Source organism: Salmo trutta, chromosome 14, assembly GCF_901001165.1.
Source record: "Salmo trutta chromosome 14, fSalTru1.1, whole genome shotgun sequence".
Classification (NCBI taxonomy): Eukaryota; Metazoa; Chordata; class Actinopteri; order Salmoniformes; family Salmonidae; genus Salmo; species Salmo trutta.
The window spans coordinates 37788432-37807017 of record NC_042970.1 but is presented as its reverse complement, the minus strand read 5'-3'; the positions used below and the strand labels follow the sequence as shown (position 1 = coordinate 37807017).

The 18586-nt window shown below is 40.9% G+C and overlaps 2 protein-coding genes across 5 annotated transcripts in view; both read right to left on the bottom strand.

The window, feature by feature from the left end:
• The window catches only part of LOC115207996 (diacylglycerol kinase alpha), a 32929-nt gene extending 28204 nt beyond the window's left edge, over window positions 1-4725 (bottom strand). The window contains exon 1 of one of the 2 annotated variants that reach the window (XM_029775677.1): window positions 4130-4725. The gene's annotated coding sequence lies outside the window, so the exon portion shown is untranslated. The remainder of the gene's footprint in view (window positions 1-4129) is intronic. The other variant, XM_029775676.1, reaches the window with a different exon arrangement.
• A 1126-nt stretch (window positions 4726-5851) lies between these two features.
• LOC115207998 (E3 ubiquitin-protein ligase NRDP1) overlaps window positions 5852-18586 on the bottom strand; it is a 30317-nt gene continuing 17582 nt past the window's right edge. For 2 of the 3 annotated variants that reach the window (XM_029775678.1, XM_029775679.1), the window contains exons 6-7: window positions 12301-12404; window positions 5918-9714 (exon numbers count right to left, since the gene is read on the bottom strand). In XM_029775678.1, coding sequence (XP_029631538.1) covers window positions 9360-9714; window positions 12301-12404 — 459 coding nt within the window. In that variant the 3' untranslated portion in view covers window positions 5918-9359. Of the gene's footprint in view, window positions 9715-12300; window positions 12405-18586 lie in introns of all 3 variants that reach the window. The other variant, XM_029775680.1, reaches the window with a different exon arrangement.

Here is an 18586-nt window from a genome sequence, read left to right as displayed (position 1 = left end):
CATACACAATCCATGTTTCAAAGCTTAAAAAATCCTTCTTTAACCTGTCTCCTCCCCTTCATCTACACCAGGCCTGGGCAAAGGCCGGCCTATGCGGCCCGCGACCTGATTCAATACGGCCCGCGGAATCATACTCAGATCACATAAAGAATTTGCGACAGTAATTTTGAAAAAAGTATTTGTTATTCAAATTAAAAGCCCAATGAATACTCCCCTTTGTGTAATCATTTAACCCCCACCGCTTGTGGGACATTTATTTTAAAGGCACGTATAAATAACAACTGCACGAGTCCAGACAGTGACTGACAGGCTGACATACACGTCACAGTTACAAATAGCAGGTAGCTAGAAATTGAGCAAAAATGTGTTTTTCAAAGATTTCAAAGAAAAGGAAAGTAGACAATGAACTTGTCCCGACACTTCCAAACGAAGCATGCAGAGAAATATAAGAATATGTATTCTGAGCAGAGGGCAAGTGCATCGAAAGAGTTGCTTTCTCAGTTGAAAAAGCAGCAAGGACTTTTCACAAAACTGCATTCAGCAAACGATGGAATCGCGAGAGCTAGATATGTACAGTCCCACAAAATTGCTAAACTTACAGTTGAAGTCGGAAGTTTACATATACTTAGGTTGGAGTCATTAAAACTCGTTTTTCAACCACTCCACAAATTTCTTGTTAACAAACTATAGTTCTGGCAAGTCGGTTAGGACATCTACTTTGTAAACTTCTGTCCCACTGGGGATGTGATGAAAGAATTAAAAGCTGAAATAAATCATTCTCTCTACCATTATTCTGACATTTCACGTTCTTAAAATAAAGTGGTGATCCTAACAGACCTAAAACAGGGAATTTTTACTAGGATTAAATGTCAGGAATTGTGAAAAACTGAGTTTAAATGTATTTGGCAAGCCATTCGCTGAGGACAAATTCATTAAATAATGTTTAATTGACTCTGCAGCAATACTTTTCCCCGACAAGAAAGAGCTGTTTGAAAATGTTTCCCTGTCAATACGAACAGTGACACGGCGTGTCGAGCACATCTAGAGAATATGGAACAACAGTTGAAAGGTAAAGGATTTCACCTATTTCTCATTGGTCCTGGATGAGACCAGTGATGCACGTGACACGGCGAATTTGTTGATATTCTTACGAGGCATAACCCCAGACCTGGAAATTACAGAGGAGCTTGCTTCAGTGCAGTCAACGAAGAGCGCAACCACAGGGAAAGATTTATTGGAGAAGGTTAATAAGTGTGTGGCAAAGCTGGGACAGGAAAAAACGTTGGCCTTTTGAAAAGGATACAAGATCAAGTAGCTGAGCTGAACCCAGATTAGAAAATTATTTTATTCATTATTCATCAGGAGATGCCCTGTAAATGTGTTCTGAAAATGAGCTATGTTGTGGATACAGTCACTAAAGTGGTAAACTTCATAAGCCAAAATCTTTAAACCACAGGCAGTTTGTCTCACTGTTGGAATAGACAGAGTCGGGTCATGCAGATCTCCCCTACCACACAAACGTGAGATGGCTGAGTTTGGGGAAGGTGCTTAAAACGGTGTGGGACCTGAAATCGGAGATTGCTGAGTTTTTGCAAATGAAAGGGAAAGTATGTGGATTTCCCTCAACTGCAACATAAAGAATGGTCAGCTGGTTTTGCCTTTACTATGGACATCATGGCCCTCATGAATGATCTGAATTCCAAACTACAAGGGAAGGGCCTTTTTGCACATCAGATGTAAAGTCTTGTCAAAGCCTTCAAGGGAAAATTACTCCTCCTGACCCACCAAGTAGAAGCCTACAATCACACCCATCTTCCAACACTACTAGACTGTTCCGCTAAGTAGAAGCCAACAATCTCACCCACCTTCTGACACTACTAGTCTGTTCCCTGACATGATGTGGGTTCCTCTCCTTTCACCTTCAATGTGGATAACACTTCCACTGACTTGCAACTTGAGCTTATCGATCTCCAGTCTGATGCAGTGATTGGAGAACTATTCAAAACAAAGTCACTGACGAGGTTCTATGCATCTCTTGATGAACAAAACTTTCCAAAGATTAGAAGTCATGCTCAGAAGATGTTTGTACTGTTTGGGTCAACCTATGTATGTGAACAGACATTTTCAGTGATGGAATATAACAAGTCAAGGCACAGATCATCTCTTACTGACTCTCACCTCTCAGCAATCCTGCGCATAGCGACGCAAGACTTCACTGCTCTAGTCAATGCCCATCAGAGACTTCACTCCTCACACTGATTGAGTAGTTTAAATGTAATGTTGAGCTCTCTCTCTCTTTCTTGTGCATATCCATTAACAAGAGTTCTGTCCGTGGTGCTGAATGCACAGTGTACTTTTCCCTCCATGTAGTTCATTGCATGTTTAATAATGAAAATACCTACGAAAAGGAGAACATGGATGTAGTTTATTTCTGTGCATGTTAAAAAAGTTAAATAAGTAGCATATCTGGACGTGATTTACAGTAGATATATCTGTCAACACAGTCATACACATGATGTATAATCCTGTAATATGATTCTGGCCCGCAATAGCAAAAATATATTGTAATGTGGCCCTCCATGGAAAATAATTGCCCAGGCCTGATCTACACTGATTGAAGTGGATTTAACAAGTGACATCAATAAGGGATCATAGCTTTCACCTGGTCAGTCTGTCATGGAAAGAGCAGATGTTATTACTGTTTTGTACACTCAGTGTAGTTCCTTACCAGTGTGTCATTTTCCTACAGTTTCTAAGCCCTAAATTCCTAATGCCTATCACATTTGTTATTTCCTCACACCCCATCTCAAGATAACGTCAAAACCATGTTCTAATCAAATACATCCCTGAGGGACACTTTCTAGTTTCAAGCTCAGATGAAAAGAGACTGGCAAAATGTGATGGTAAATCTCCAGCTGGCCCAGACAGTGGAATCCTGCCTGTTTGGGGTTACTCTTCCAATTAAGGGAATCATTTGAGCATGACTCTCATCACCCAAGGAAAATGTCTTTATTCTACGTCAGTACTTTGTTCCAGTGGCCTGGAAACTTTTGTGGAAAATCAAATTACTTAGAGAGAATCAACAACAGACTATAATGCATACTGCTGCTCATTTCATAACTACATTTGATCAATGAGGAAGTCACTAAGTCAGTTGAAGTTTACACACGTTCAATGTGTTTTTTTTACCAGTATGAAAGTAATTGACAAAAGAATACATTACCCCAAAATGACAAAAAGACAAAATATAATGTTTCAGAGGCTTGAAGGTTTTGGGTTAATTGTCAAACATTGGGATTAAGGGTATATTGTTTAACTCCCTGATTTGATTTCATTCTATTTTGACAGGGTACATCCTGTAATGTCCTGTACTGGATTAACAGAGTAATGTCAGATTCAATATTTTAGAAACCCAGGTTGAGAAAAGCTGCTGACATACAGTAGTGGGCTGCAGTATACCAACACCATGATTCTTGACACCAGCTTTGATCTAGTATGAGGAGATGAAGTTGTGGCATCTCTGATGCATGGCTGACTCAAGGATCAAACACAATGAGTTACTCAATCAGTCACCTACACATTTTACCTACACACCTGAGTCTACAATTTTGACAAAGCAGGATCCCATGAGGAAATAGTGGGAAGGGTAGGGAAACTGGTCTAAGAGCACAAGGTATGAAAATCACAATCAGACATTTTCCTTAAAATTGCTTTTATATGGAACGTATATTTTAGATTCAAACTCTATTGTGTTCTGTGTAAATCATTCCATATGTAGCCTACACAGATCCAACCAATATGTATACAAACTTGAGTTGAGAAATAATGACAATGGATGCATTGGAAGTCTTACAGGTCGAACATAAAATTACAGTGTAGATTAAAGTGGCCAAAATCAGTTCCAATTTGTTAGTCAAACAAGTCCAGGGCGCGATGATAGGCTGGCATAGACAAAATATGTTGTTTGACCTTATATGGAAAATAATAAAATAAAATAAATAAAACCCTCAGGTGCCAAAGCCTACACATTGCGTGGTATCGACAAGTGGTCATTGCTCTTTCAGTAGGCTACACTCATTGTTTACAGGTGAAGACGAATCAATTGTAAGGGAATGTAATAACAGCTTACTTTGGTGAAGTGCGTCCTAATAGATGGCTCTGGTGACGAGGGACAAGTGGACCCGAAAAACCCGCTATCCACAGTAGAATTCGGTCGAATATGGATGGTTAGGACGGCTACGCGACTGCTATGGCCACAACTAAGTGAGCAGATGTTGTTAGTGTATTAGTGCATTATATAAATCCAAGGGATTAGTGGGCGGGGAAGGGCTTGCAGTTTGCGACAATTACACTAGCACCGCCTTGGTGACAATATTATAGGACAGTTCCTATTTAGATTTTGGGAAATGGAGTGTAATTTAGGGGGTAACGTAATCCATTGGGACAGGAGGGGGGAGGGGGGCCTTCTCGCGTTTGACAGTGGATAATTGACAGAATAGGCTACTACAGATTAAAAATACAATAGTCACGGAATGGTTATCGAGTGGACAGGTGAGGAAGAATACAATGTAGCGAATTTGTCAACTTTGTTACAATATGGGGACAATTTTAAAAAAATCACAGTAGTCTGGTTGACACCTAAATCGAAAACACTGTTGTATTTATTACGCCGATTGTTCTTCTTCTTTAAAAGTTTTATGGCAGACTACATCTATTGGTGTATTGCCGCCACCTACGGGTGGGGTATTGAGATACTACCAAATACAAAAAGAAATCAAAACAACCCCTCCTTCAGTCACATCCCTACACAGGCTAATGTGCCTTTCAGGGCGGGGCATTCGTCGAAAGGATTCATTGTAATGCCTTAGCAGAAAAGAGTTCCAAAAAACCCTCAGCCACGCTCACAATGATGCCTATTTTCTCCGATTTCCGCTGTGCAGTTGATAGCCAAAGTAATATACGCTACAAACCTCATATAACCCAAATACACGCGAGAAGGGAGATACTTTTCATTAAAAAAAACTATGGAATCGATGTACGCCGATTTTGTTGCAAAACGTTTCTCAATAAATTGAACCAAACGGAACCGGGGGAGGGAGCTACCTAGATTTGTCCAATAGAAACTGTCGTTGAATGTTTTGCAACTGTTTGGACTAATGATTACACCCCAGCTCTCCTTGCGCTGTGAGTCACGTGGGTCGCGTCAGCCAGGCTACAATCACAGGGCAGATGGAACACTTGTTTTAAAACTATTCACTTTATTTTTTCAGTTAACCAGGTACTGTCAAGATTTCAAATTGTCATCGTGTGTTTTGTCAGATTGAAAACGGTAATTTATTCTATGATTGTATTCGTACAAAGATTTTTTGGGACAGATCTTGAGCATTTATTTTTTAGATCAACTGGTGATAGGGTTTTAAGCTTGATGGTAAAGATGTTTTACTTTTATTTAATAATCAGGATTTAGATCAGAACAAAATATGCATAATTCATATCTTTATGTATGGTAAATGTTATACATAAATGCAAGTGGGCTAAAGAAAAGCCAAGATTCTTAGTTTTTAAAATGGAATTGAAAAAAAAATACTAAACACCTGTGAAGCCTTATGTATTTTTGTTTAAATGTGTATTACAATCATGTCGCTACACCCCTAATAACATCTGCGTGTGACCAATAAAATTTGATTTGATGAGTTATACCCCTGAGTATAAAGTTTATTTTTTTGTATACTGTGTTGTAAAGTATGACTGTATATTTAGTTATATTTGATGCTAATAACAAATAAATAAAATGCAGGTGGAATATTTAATTGAGACATGGTTTAGGCCTTTATAATTGAATGTTTTTCCATTTTTTTCAAATACAAAAAGTTTAGCAATAAAATAAATTAACACAATACAACATTCCAAACAGGCAGGAATTCTTATCAGCTTTTAATGAAACCACAAATCTCACAAAATCAAAATTTATATGGATTGATAGAAATCGAAGTGCCTCAGTATATGCATATTGATATGATAGCGAGCTATTTACAATAAATCTTAAATTTACAATAAATGTGTAATTCTTCCCCAGTTCTGTGGTATTATTAGTCATCATCAAAGTAACAAACACAACATTCACAAGACTAGTGCATATGAATAAGCGAAAAAGGCAGACAAGTGTATTCATTACATGGATTCTGTTGCAAACGTTATGTCTGTTGCAAAACGTTTTGCAACAGAACCCGTTCACTGCAAACAGATGTTTTGCAATGAAAACTAGTTTCTATTGGACAAATTCAGGTAGGTCCCTCCCCGTTTGCATCACACGGTAAACATTTCCATGGCAAGACATAATGAATACACCCCAGTCAGTTCTTGACTACAGGGGTGTATTCCTTAGGGCATGTAGCAAAACGTTTTGCAAAGGAAAACATTGAAACTAAAACCAGCCCTTCTTATTGGACAAGTTTAGGTCAGGCTGTCCTCGTTTTGACCCGTTTGCTTGCATTTGATTCCTAGTAAATACACCCTAGATTGCAGTATTTAACATCAAAATACATATTTTCCCAGTCTCTCATTGCTCTCTACATTTCTGAATAGTAAAGTGGAGGTTCTAGCCATTAATCCTTCATTAATTATTTCAGAAGTTTTATCAACACTTTGTCCATCTCCTTTTTGTTGACCGTATGCGTATTGTAGTTCATCCATCCTCTAGGAAAAGACAACAAAGCTCTCTATTCATACCAATGACTCTTAACTGAATCTGCACAGGTGACAAAGCCACATAACACTACAAAGAACCATAGCAAGGATCTGAAATGCAAGTCTTGGAGGGATGTTTGTGTGTACCTATGCTCGACAAGCTACTTCGTGATCTCATCTCACTAACCCCATTACTTCAAATCACTTTACAAGCCTTTGATTTGGGTATCCAAAAGAAGTAAGTTCAATACCTTTAAAGGAAATGTAAAAAAAAAAGTTTGAGATGTATACTTGGCTCAACATACAGCCCTCCAGGACCGGAGTTTGAGTTCCATACATGTATGATATCAAGGCACCTAACTGACAGAGCAAAGAGAGCCAGCCATGCAGAGTGAGGAAGTGGATTAAGGCTAGGTTCCAGCTTTGTAGCAGCTCTCAGGAGGAGTCTAGACCTTGGTTAAGCTTCAACTGCTTCCTCTGAGTGTGTGTGTGTGTGTGTCCATTTTTATTCAGTCACCCCCAGAAAATTAATTTAATTCATTTCCAGAATAAGCTGAGGTAAAATGTGTGTGTGAACTTGTGTTCATTAGTTGGTGGTTGGAAGTAAAACCAATCAATAGTTTTGTTCGCAAACGAACAAGTGAGTTACACAACAATCAATAAAACTGCTGAAGTGAAAGCATGCCAGTAGACTATCACTGCTTGAATGATTTAAGCCAGAATAGTCCAAAACTGTTAGGAAAAATAGTATCAGTAAAATCCTTGCTCACTGTGGTGATAGATTCAGGGTCACAAATCACCTAACCTCATCCGGGAACAACATTACAAATCACCCAAGCCAGAGAAGTACTTTATGTATGACTGAACACAAAATATAAGAATAAGCTACATGACATACGGTGGTGTGTTAGTTTTACGCTATTTGACAATGACCGAGGTAAACCAAATTAAAATAATTTCACAAAAACAGAAGTCTTTTGGTTGATGTACATTTTTACATAATTGCTGTGGATAAATGCTTTGGTAGCCTCTGAGAAGAAGTATTTGTTTTCATACAATTGGACCCACTTCACACCAACTATATAGATAGCATCCTAAAAGAAAAAGTTCAACATAGGACACTCAATAACTCAGAAAATCAAATACACAACAATAACTTTACAAAAACATAAGGCATGAAACTCAAGTCCATCAAAAAAAAATATCTAAGTCCACAATCTTCACCAGGACTCTCCATCCACTGCTCCTTTTCCCACCTTTTGAGTGACATTCTTGATCAGCTCTGCATCCCAAGGAGGTACAAGAAGGTCTGTTGTTGACAAAGAGGAAGGTGATGCAATCATGATATTTGTGTGATGCAGTAATGATGGGAAATGTAGTTGGTCCAAACCAAACGTCCTTGCAAACAATGGTAATCCACGTGCTCTGTGTTTATGTTCAGCAGTTCCCCCGATCTATGTGCCTCCCAGGGTTCACATACAGCGGAGCACATCCAATAGGATTCACTTAACCAATCCCAGCATGCATTCCTTCTCCTAAGCAGGAAATAACCCACATTTCCTGGCCCAAGGAGGAGAGAATGCCATGGTAATAGATACAGCGAGCTAAAGAAAACATCGGTCTCAAAGGGGTCCTGAGCTTTCTTCAGAACAATCTGAAGAAATGTGTTGACTTGAAATCCAACAGAGATAGTCTCAATAAAAAAAATGAAAATGTTCTTGGACTTTGCAATGAAGTATGCTTAGATTGCATATATGTTAGCTTTATTATTGATAGATGAGTTTTTGATGAAGTCACACCATAAAGAGAGAGGACTCTTTGTATCTGTGCCATTATAGCATCTGACAGCATGGGCAGTGCCATTAAGGCAATCTCCATTTTGAAGTAGTCAATTTTGGACATGACACCAACAGGTTCACCAGCCAATGATGTTGGAAGTCCCACCCAGTTGACTACATTAAAATGGTGGAAGGCCTCAATGGCGCTGCCCATGCTAATACGGCCTTTTGGCCACTAGAGGCCTCTATAATTCTCTATAAGTCATATATAACTGGAAGCTATGGAGGGGGCAGATGAGTCATCTCATTATAGTCAGCCAATGGGATATTTTGTCAGCAGCAGTGGGGGCGGGGAGAAGGCAGATTATGCTACAATCTTGTTTGTTTCTTTCTTCCTATGACTGATCAATCCATGTTACGTTTAATTTCGCTAAATAAAAAAGGTGTTTAAGGCAGAGAGCAGGGTAATCCTGATTTAGTGCGTCTCCTTCAGGATGCTTACCCTTAACTTTTATTTCCTCTACCCTATTAGTTGGAGACTCTTACACTCCCCCCCAACAATTTGCCTGTCCCTCCAACACCCCCACTCGATACTACCATACCCCCGATTGTCATAGTTTTCCCTCTAAAGCCTTCTATTGGTGTCATATCATCTCCTTAAAACCTGCCCCGTCATAGGATCTTCCCCTGCTCTTGCTGTGTCATAGGCTACATTCAAAATGGCACCCTATTCCCTATATAGTGCACTACTTTTGACCAGGGCCTATGGGGAATAGGGTGCCATTCAGTAGGCAGACATAAGTGTCATAGCATCCGCTGCTCCCTCCTCTCCTTTGTTCAATTCAGGTCAGTCAGAAGTCTCCCCCTCTCTGCTCTCCACCACCCCCAGCCAGGTCATAGTATCTCCTCCACCCCATGGGCAAAGATCATGACCAGGCCCGGCTCCAGGATCATGTCCTCCCCCATATGCTGGTTCTCACAGGCCATCACCACCACCGCCTGTTTCCCCGGGATACGCTTGGCCACGTAATTCTCATAGTAGCGCCGGTTCATCTGCCGCGTTTCCAGCGTGGCCAGGCCGGCGGGCCAGTTCCTCTCGTGGGCATTCTCGATAAGGTCGTTGACGATGGAAGGCGGGCAGCCGCTGTCGATTAGCGAGCGCTTGATGACCGCCTGGAGGACAGCGTCTGGCGTTGAGATCATGCCGCCCCAGCGGGTGACGCGAGCCGGCTGGAGGGAGTTCACCCACCTAGGAGGAGAGGTAGAGGGGAGGATGAGAGGAGAGTTGGGATATTATAATGGTTATTATAATCATCATAATTCATGAATATGCCTCAAAAGTGGAAAGTGTTGCAGCGTAGCAGAGGTCTGCGCAGGACTGATTTGTTCATCCCCCTCATGCAGCTTTTCATACCGCACCTGCCTGCTCCCGCTGGCTTTTTGTCCAACTCCCATCAACAAGAACTGGTACCAAACCCAACCACAGTCCCCCAAATGTTATTTTAGGCATATGTGACACACCTCGCTGAGCAGCAATGGTCCCAGCAATGTTGCACTCTATAGGCAATATTCAAATTTGCAAAAAATAATTCAAGAAATAGGTTAAATTACCAGAGATTCTCACGTGGTCCATTACATTAGGCTATCGGTATTAGGTACTGGGCTACATCAGCCACTAGGCTAGACGTAGTTTGAAAGAGAGTTGAAACAAGAACTTGCACTTTCTCTTATACAAAAAACATAGTTTAACATAGCCTACATTAATAGGAGCGGGACGATTTGCAGGCAGAGACAAATATGGGTGACCGATATTTATTTCCAGTCAATGTAGTAGGCCTAAACTATAGCTTAAATCATATTTAGGAAGTACATTTCCTTGGAAAGATAAGTGCCACGTGCTGCTCCGCCCATGCATATAGCCTGCTCTATTTAAAGACCACATGCGCACCTGATCTAACTAGGCGAGGAGAAGTAGGCTTCTGAACTTGAAGCAGAAAGAATGATGAGTGGACACTTGCACTTTCTCTTACATTTTGCATAGCCTATGACCCACCTTCTCGAAGCGGGACTATTTGCGGCAGAGACAAAAAAAAAGGGTTATTAATATTTAAGCTGATAAAAAGGGAAAGGTGCCTTTTCCTTTTAAATGATAGCATTTTTTGGTGGCACCTTGACTCACGTTGGTTGAGCGCCCTCCACTTCGTTTCATTATCAATATTCATTTCCAGACACTGTAGCCTAATCATATTTATGTTAACTTCCTTGGAAAGATAACTCAGGGTTTTTCTGGATCAAAAAGGGGCTTAGGTGGTGGGCGTGGCAGTTCAGATAACATTTTAGAGGACCCCCCCATCTTGGCGGATTAAATAGACATTGTTGCATTTTTAAGCCAATTTCCTGCAATTCTACACATTTCTTCATGGAGCTGAGAGAAAATGTTGCCGTTTTAAAGCAAATTTTCTACAATCCGATGTATTTTGCCATGGCTAATGCTGTGCTCATTTGCTCAAACAAAATCAGTCATGATATACTCATTGTTTTTGTAATTTAAAAAATACAAAAATAAATAAATAAAAACAGATGGCCAGCCCAAGGATTTCAATGGCAAAAAAAATCCCTGTAACTGTGCCGTGCATCTCCGCCCATGCATTTAATTGAGACCACACATACAGTGCCTTCAGAAAGTATTCATGACCCTTGATTTACTCCACATTTTGTAAACAGGATGCATGTTTTGGAATATTTTTTATTCGGTAAAGAGTTCCTTCTTTTCACTCTGTCAATTAGGTTAGTATTGTAGAGTAACTACAATGTTGTTGACCAATCCTCAGTTCTCCTATCATAGTCATTCAACTGTAACTATTTTGAAGTCACCATTGGCCTCATGGTGAAATCCCTGAGCGGTTTCCTTCCTCTCCGGCAACTGAGTTAGGAAGGACGCCAGTATCTTAGTAGTGACTGGGTGTATTGATACACCATCCAAAGCGTAATTAATAACTTCACCATGCTCAAAGGGATATTCAATGTCTGCTTTTTTAATCTACCAATAGGTGCCCATCTTTTGAGGCATTGAAAAACGTCCCTGGTCTCTGTGGCTGAATCGGTGTTTGAAATTCACTGCTCAACTGATAATTGTATGTGTTGGGTACAGAGTCATTCCAAAATATTAATGTTAAACACTATTATTGCATACAGAGTAAGTCCATGCAACTTGTGAATTAAGCACATTTTTACTCCTGAACTTATTTAGGCTTGCCATAACAAAGGGGTTGAATACTTATTGATTGACAAGACATATCAGCATTTTCATTTTTAATTAATTTGTAAAATTTTCTAAAAACATAATTCAACTTTATGGGGTATTGTGTGTAGGCCAGTGACACAAAATCTCAATTTAAACCATAAAAAAAAAATTCAGGCTGTAACAACAAAATGTGGAAAAAGTAAAAGGGGTGTGAAACTTTCTGAAGGCACTGTATAGCCTTATAAGTGCACTTGATCTTGAATGCCCAACTAAGAGAGGTAGCCTATAGGCTGCTGAACTTGAAGCAGGGAATTATGAGTGTGTGAATAGTGACACAAAGAGGTGATTTTAATACAATAGATTGGCTAACGCATACAAAACAGAAAGATGACCGTTTCCAAATAGCCTTAATCTGCAGGACCAAAAATATTTTAATCCCAAAGTTGTCTGACTGATTGCAGTATGAAAAATGTTGACCGCGCCGCAATGATCTGTCGGGTCCTGCGGGAATGCAGGCCTCTACAGCATAGTAAGTTATACTGTCTGATTGTGAAGTGTGCTGTGCACCACAGTGCTTAATAATCCACTCACTCCAGGATCTCATTGTACTCAATGGTGTCCTCCAAGTTCTGCAGGTTGGGGTTGGCACTGCGGATGGCCCTCATGTACGCCTTCAGTAACTGGATGTCCCGTTTCTGGAGGCAGAGAGGAGACACCACAATGGGCTAGCAGACCATGCTGACACAACATCAACCAGATAGACTCAGATGTACAGGCACTGACACACATAAGCACACTTACAGTACCAGTCAAAAGTTTGGACACACATACTCATTCAAGGGTTTTTCTTTATGTTTGACTATTTTCTACATTGTAGAATAATAGTGAAGACATCAAAACTATGAAATAACACATGGAATCATGTAGTAACCAAAAAAGTGTTAAAATATATTTTATATTTGAGATTCTTCAAAGTAGCCACCTTTTGCACACTCTTGGCTTTCTCTCAACCAGCTTCACCTGGAATGCTTTTCCAACAGTCTTATAAAAGAGTTCCCACATATGCAGGGCACTTGTTGGCTGTTTTTCTTCACTCTGCAGTAGAGGTCGACCGATTAAACCGGGATGGCCGATTAATTAGGGCCGATTTCAAGTTTTCATAACAAATCGGAAATCGGTATTTTTGGACACCGATTTGGAAGATATATATTTTTTTTTTACACCTTTATTTAACTAGGCAAGTCAGTTAAGAACACATTCTTATTTTCAATGACGGCCTAGGAACGGTGGGTTAACTGCCTTGTTCAGGGGCAGAACGACAGATTTTTACTTTGTCAGCTCGGGGATTCCGTTTTTGCAACCTTCCGGTTACTAGTCCAATGCTCTAACCAACTGCCTGACATTGCACTCCACGAGGAGCCTGCATGGCAGGCTGACTACCTGTTACGCGAGGGCAGCAAGAAGCCAAGGTAAGTTGCTAGCTAGCATTAAACTTATAAAAAACAATCAATCTTAACATAATCACTAGTTAACTACACATGGTTGATGATATTACTAGTTTATCTAGCGTGTCCTGCGTTGCATATAATCGATGCAGTGCCTGTTCATTTCTCATCGAATCACAGGCTACTTCGTCAAACGGGTGATGATTTAGCACTGTCGTTGCAAAAAACCTAACCATAAATATCAATGCCCTTCTTCAAAATCAATACACAAGTATATATTTTTAAACCTGCATATTTACTTAATATTGCCTGCTAACATTAATTTCTTATAATTAGGGAAATTGTGTCACTTCTCTTGCGTTCCGTGCAAGCAGTTTGGGCCGCCTGGCTCGTTGCGAACTGTGTGAAGTCCATTTATTCCTAACAAAGACTGTAATTAATTTGCCAGAATTGTACATAATTATGACATAACATTGAAGGTTGTACAATGTAACAGGAATATTTAGACTTAGGGATGCCACCCGTTAGATAAAATACGGAACGTTTCTGTATTTCACTGAAAGAATAAACATTTTGTTTTCGAAATGATAGTTTCCGGATTCGACCATATTAATGACCAAAGGCTCGTATTTCTGTGTGTTATTATGTTATAATTAAGTCTATGATTTGATAGAGCAGTCTGACTGCGCGGTGGTAGGCGGCAGCAGCAGGCTCGTACGCAGTCATTCAAACAGCACTTTCGTGCATTTTGCCAGCAGCTCTTCGCAATGCTTCAAGCATTGAGCTGTTTATGACTTCAAGACAATATCAACCCCCGAGATTAGGCTGGTGTAACCGATGTGAAATGGCTAGCTAGTTAGCGGGGTGCGTGCTAATAACAATTCAATTGGTGACGTCACTCGCTCTGAGACTTGGAGTAGTTGTTCCCCTTGCTCTGCAAGGGCAGCGGCTTTTGTGGAGCGACGGGTAACGATGCTTCGAGGGTGGCTGTTGTCGATGTGTTCCTGGTTCGAGCCCAGGTAGGGGCGAGGAGAGGGACGGAAGCTATACTGTTACACTGGCAATACTAAAGTGCCTATAAGAACATCCAATAGTCAAAGGTATATGAAATACAAATGGTATAGAGAGAAATAGTCCTATAATAACTACAACCTAAAACTTACCTGGGAATATTGAAGACTCATGTTAAAAGGAACCACCAGCTTTCATATGTTCTCATGTTCTGAGCAAGGAACTTAAACGTTAGCTTTTTTACATGGCACATATTGCACTTCTACTTTCTTCTCCAACACTTTGTTTTTGCATTATTTAAACCAAATTGAACATGTTTCATTATTTATTTGAGGCTAAATTGATTTTATTGATGTATTATGTTAAGTTGAAATAAGTGTTCATTCCGTATTGTTGTAATTGTCATTATTACAACAAAAAATTATAAAAAAATAATTTGGCCGATTAATCGTTATCGGCTTTTTTTGGTCCTCCAATAATCGGTATCGGCGTTGAAAAATCATAATCGGTTGACCTCTACTCTGCAGTCCAACTCATCCCAAACTATCTCAATTGGGTTGAGTTGATTGTGGAGGCCTGGTCATCTGATGCAGCACACAACCACCCTTCTTCTTGGTCAAATAGCCCTTACACAGCCTGGAGGCAGTGGCGCCATATACGGGGGAAAGTTAGAATGATTCTAAGGGCCTGTGACTGACAGGGGCCCTAAAACATTATTAGAACATTAGGTTAATTTAATATTGAAGAAAATGTACCTATCATTAATATAACATTTTATTTACAAATTACTGACAAAACTAATGGTTTCTTTTTCCTTTTCTTGTTTTTGGCAAAAAGTAAACAACATCCAGAGAGCCTCTATTGCCTCCCCCCCTCTATTTACATGAAATTATTCAGTCCTGCCCCCAAACCAGGCGCGAACGGTACTTGGCTGTGAATTGCGAGTGAGGAGAGCCAGTGGAGCATCATGTCTTAGCTTCCTAAAGAAAATCTGGCTTCCAAAAACAAAAAGAAAGAAAGAAAAGAAAGACAGGAGAGAGGAGAGAAAAGGGCGACAGTAGGTCACCCAATTTTTCACAAAGGAAGGTGGGTGTATCTGTGAGTGGTGGAAATTAACCTGTTAGCTTAGTCCATAGTTACTTAATATCTTCACAAAAAAATCTGAGTGTTTACATTTCGCTCCTCTTTTAGCCGACATTTAATCAATGCAGGCAAACGTTTAGCAAGCAATTCATACTAAATCAGTTGTCCCTGCCCCTGCCTGGTGCCAGGCCCAACAGATGCAGCTTCAGGCTCAGCAGCCCTGTCTCCCCGTACCCATCCCCTGAACCAGCCCTGTCTCCCCGTACCCATCCCCTGAACCAGCCCTGTCTCCCCGTACCCATCCCCTGAACCAGCCCTGTCTCCCCGTACCCATCCCCCTGAACCAGCCCTGTCTCCCCGTACCCATCCCCCTGAACCAGCCCTGTCTCCCCGTACCCATCCCCCTGAACCAGCCCTGTCTCCCCGTACCCATCCCCCTGAACCAGCCCTGTCTCCCCGTACCCATCCCCCTGAACCAGCCCTGTCTCCCCGTACCCATCCCCCTGAACCAGCCCTGTCTCCCCGTACCCATCCCCCTGAACCAGCCCTGTCTCCCCGTACCCATCCCCCTGAACCAGCCCTGCCTCCCCATCCCCATACCCCTGAACCAGCCCTGTCTCCCCGTACCCATCCCCTGAACCAGCCCTACTCCCAACTGAAGGAGGTGAGCAGCATTGTGTTGAATGACATGTCAGTTGACATAATTACAGGTACTGCAATGCGTTGAGGACAGGAATGTGATTCTCCAGTCAGGAAAAATCTCACTTGACACAGAGGCAGCCAATATCAGAGCCTTAAAAGAGATGCAGGCTCTTAGAGATGGATGGGAGTCTCTCCTGTCTGAGGCAACACTGATTCCTATGCAAATGGATGTTGCACCTCAATTTAGCAAGGAACACAGCCGCTAGAGGAAAAGGAAGAGATTCCATGATGAGACCTCTCAAGAGGAGACAGCTCAGGACAGTGCAGCAACGGTGTTCACTGCTATGGACAACATAAGTGACTTGGACACTAGGATCCACACCACTGCAAAACTTGTAGAATAATTTTCTTCTGTTCTGAAAGTTGGGCAGATTAGTGGAGGATAAAGTCCCTTCTGTGTGCCAACCACTGATCATGAAGTATTCCAGAGATCTTACACCTGAGTTTCAAAATTAAGTAAGACACCTGAACATTGCATATGCTACCACTTTCCCCCCTAACTTGTCCCCTCTTGGTCTCCTGAATGCAATTTGTAAGATGCAAAGAATTTTTGGAGAAGTGTGCATTGCTTTACGTATATTTTGCACACTGCCTGTGACTGTTGCTGGTGGCGTGAGCTTTCAGTAAGCTAAAACAGACAAAAACAACTATTTGAGGTCCACTATGTCCCAGGACAGGCTTTGCAGTCTTGCCATGCTGTCCATTGAAAGTCAGTTAGATAGAAACCTGGACTTCAAAGACTTGATAGTGACTTTGCTAGCAAGAAGGCTCAGCGCTGGGCTCTTGGTGAGTAAGGCTGAGTAAGGGCCAGTGATAACTGTTAAATGGCATGGCTATGGATATTGGATCACTACACACGATGCCCACAGGCTGAGAACAAGACTGAGAACAGACTATATATCAAAGTAATGGCTGGATTGCCATACAATTAGTTGTGCACAATCAAGACCCCAATCTGAAGAATTGATATTGATTTGGTGACCACTTGACCTTTCCTCTAGCGCCACCATCAGGCCTTTTCATTTCCACTTTTACAGCTGCTTATTTTCCAGTTGGTAGGTATACTTAGTTCGAAAACCTGCTGCTGATTTTATTATTTTGTTTGTTATATCATTCTATAGATTATCATTTATTTTAATTGAAGAGGTTAATTTATATTTAAGTAATATTTATTTTAAGTTATTCATTAATGTTGAGAAATTTCCATTCAAGAATTGTACCATTAAAATTACGTGTACTGTTAAAGATGGCCTTCAGCACATTTCTTATAGAGGGTATCAGTCTTGCATCAAATAGTGAATACCACTGTATGCAGAATGTTGCATGCATGTCTGCACAGTGTTATATTTTCGTACAGTAAATATTGGACTACAACAGAGTTGAAACCATGCAAAGGTAGCTATTTAAAGCTTTGAACGGGTCAATTGGGTTCTGGAGGTATGTGGTTACAGCAATTGCGCAGGGTTGGTGTGGTCTGTGGTGGTGTGGCCCAATGTGATATCTTTTCATGGGGCACAAAACCCCTGGCGGCGCCCCAGCCTGGAGGTGTGTTGGGTCATTGTCCTGTTGAAAAACAAATGATAGTCCCACTAAGCACAAACCAGATGGGATGGCGTATCGATGCAGAATGCTGTGGTAGCCATGCTGGTTAAGTGTGCCTTGAATTCTAAATAAATCACTAACAGTGTCACCAGTGAAGCACCCCAACACCTCCATGCTTCACAGTGGGAACTACACAAGCGGAGATCATCCGTCACCTAATCTGCGTCTCACAAAGACACAGCGGTTGAAACCAAAAATCTCAAATTTGGACTCATCAGACCAAGGACAGATTTCCATCAGTCTAATGTCCATTGCTCATGTTTCTTTGCCCAAGCAAGTCTCTTTTTCTTATTGGTGTGCTTTAGTAGTGGTTTCTTTGCAGCAATTCAACCATGAAGGCCTGATTCATGCAGTCTGCTCTGAACAGTCGATGTTGAGATGTGTCTGTTCCTTGAACTCTGTATAGCAATTATTTGGGCTGCAATTTATGTGGCTCGTCACTCTAATGAACTTATCCTCAGCAGCAGAGGTAACTCTGGGTCTTCCTTTCCTGTGGTGGTCCACATGAGAGCCAGTTTCATCATAGCACTTGATGTTTTTTTGCATCTGCACTTAAAGAAACTTGCTAAGTTCTTGAAATTTTCCAGATTGACTGACCTTCATGTTTTAAAGTAATGGACTGTCATCTCTCTTTGCTTATTTGAGCTGTTCTTTCCATAATATGGATTTGGTCTTTTACCAAATAGGGCTATCTTCTGTATACCACCCCTACCTTGTCACAACACAACTGACTGGCTCAAAAGCATTAAGAAGAAAATAAATTCCACAAACTAACAAGGCACACGTGTTAATTGAAATGCATTCCAGGTGACTAACTCATGAAGCTGGTTGAGAGAATGCCAAGAGTGTGCAAAGCTGTCATCTAGGAAAAGGGTGGCTACTTTGAAGAACCTCAATATAAAATATATTTTGATTTGTTTAACACTTTTTTAGTAACTACACGATTCCATATGTGTTATTTCATAGTTTGTCTTCCCTATTATTCTACAATGTAGAAAATAGTGAAAATAAAGAACAACCCTGGAATGAGTAGG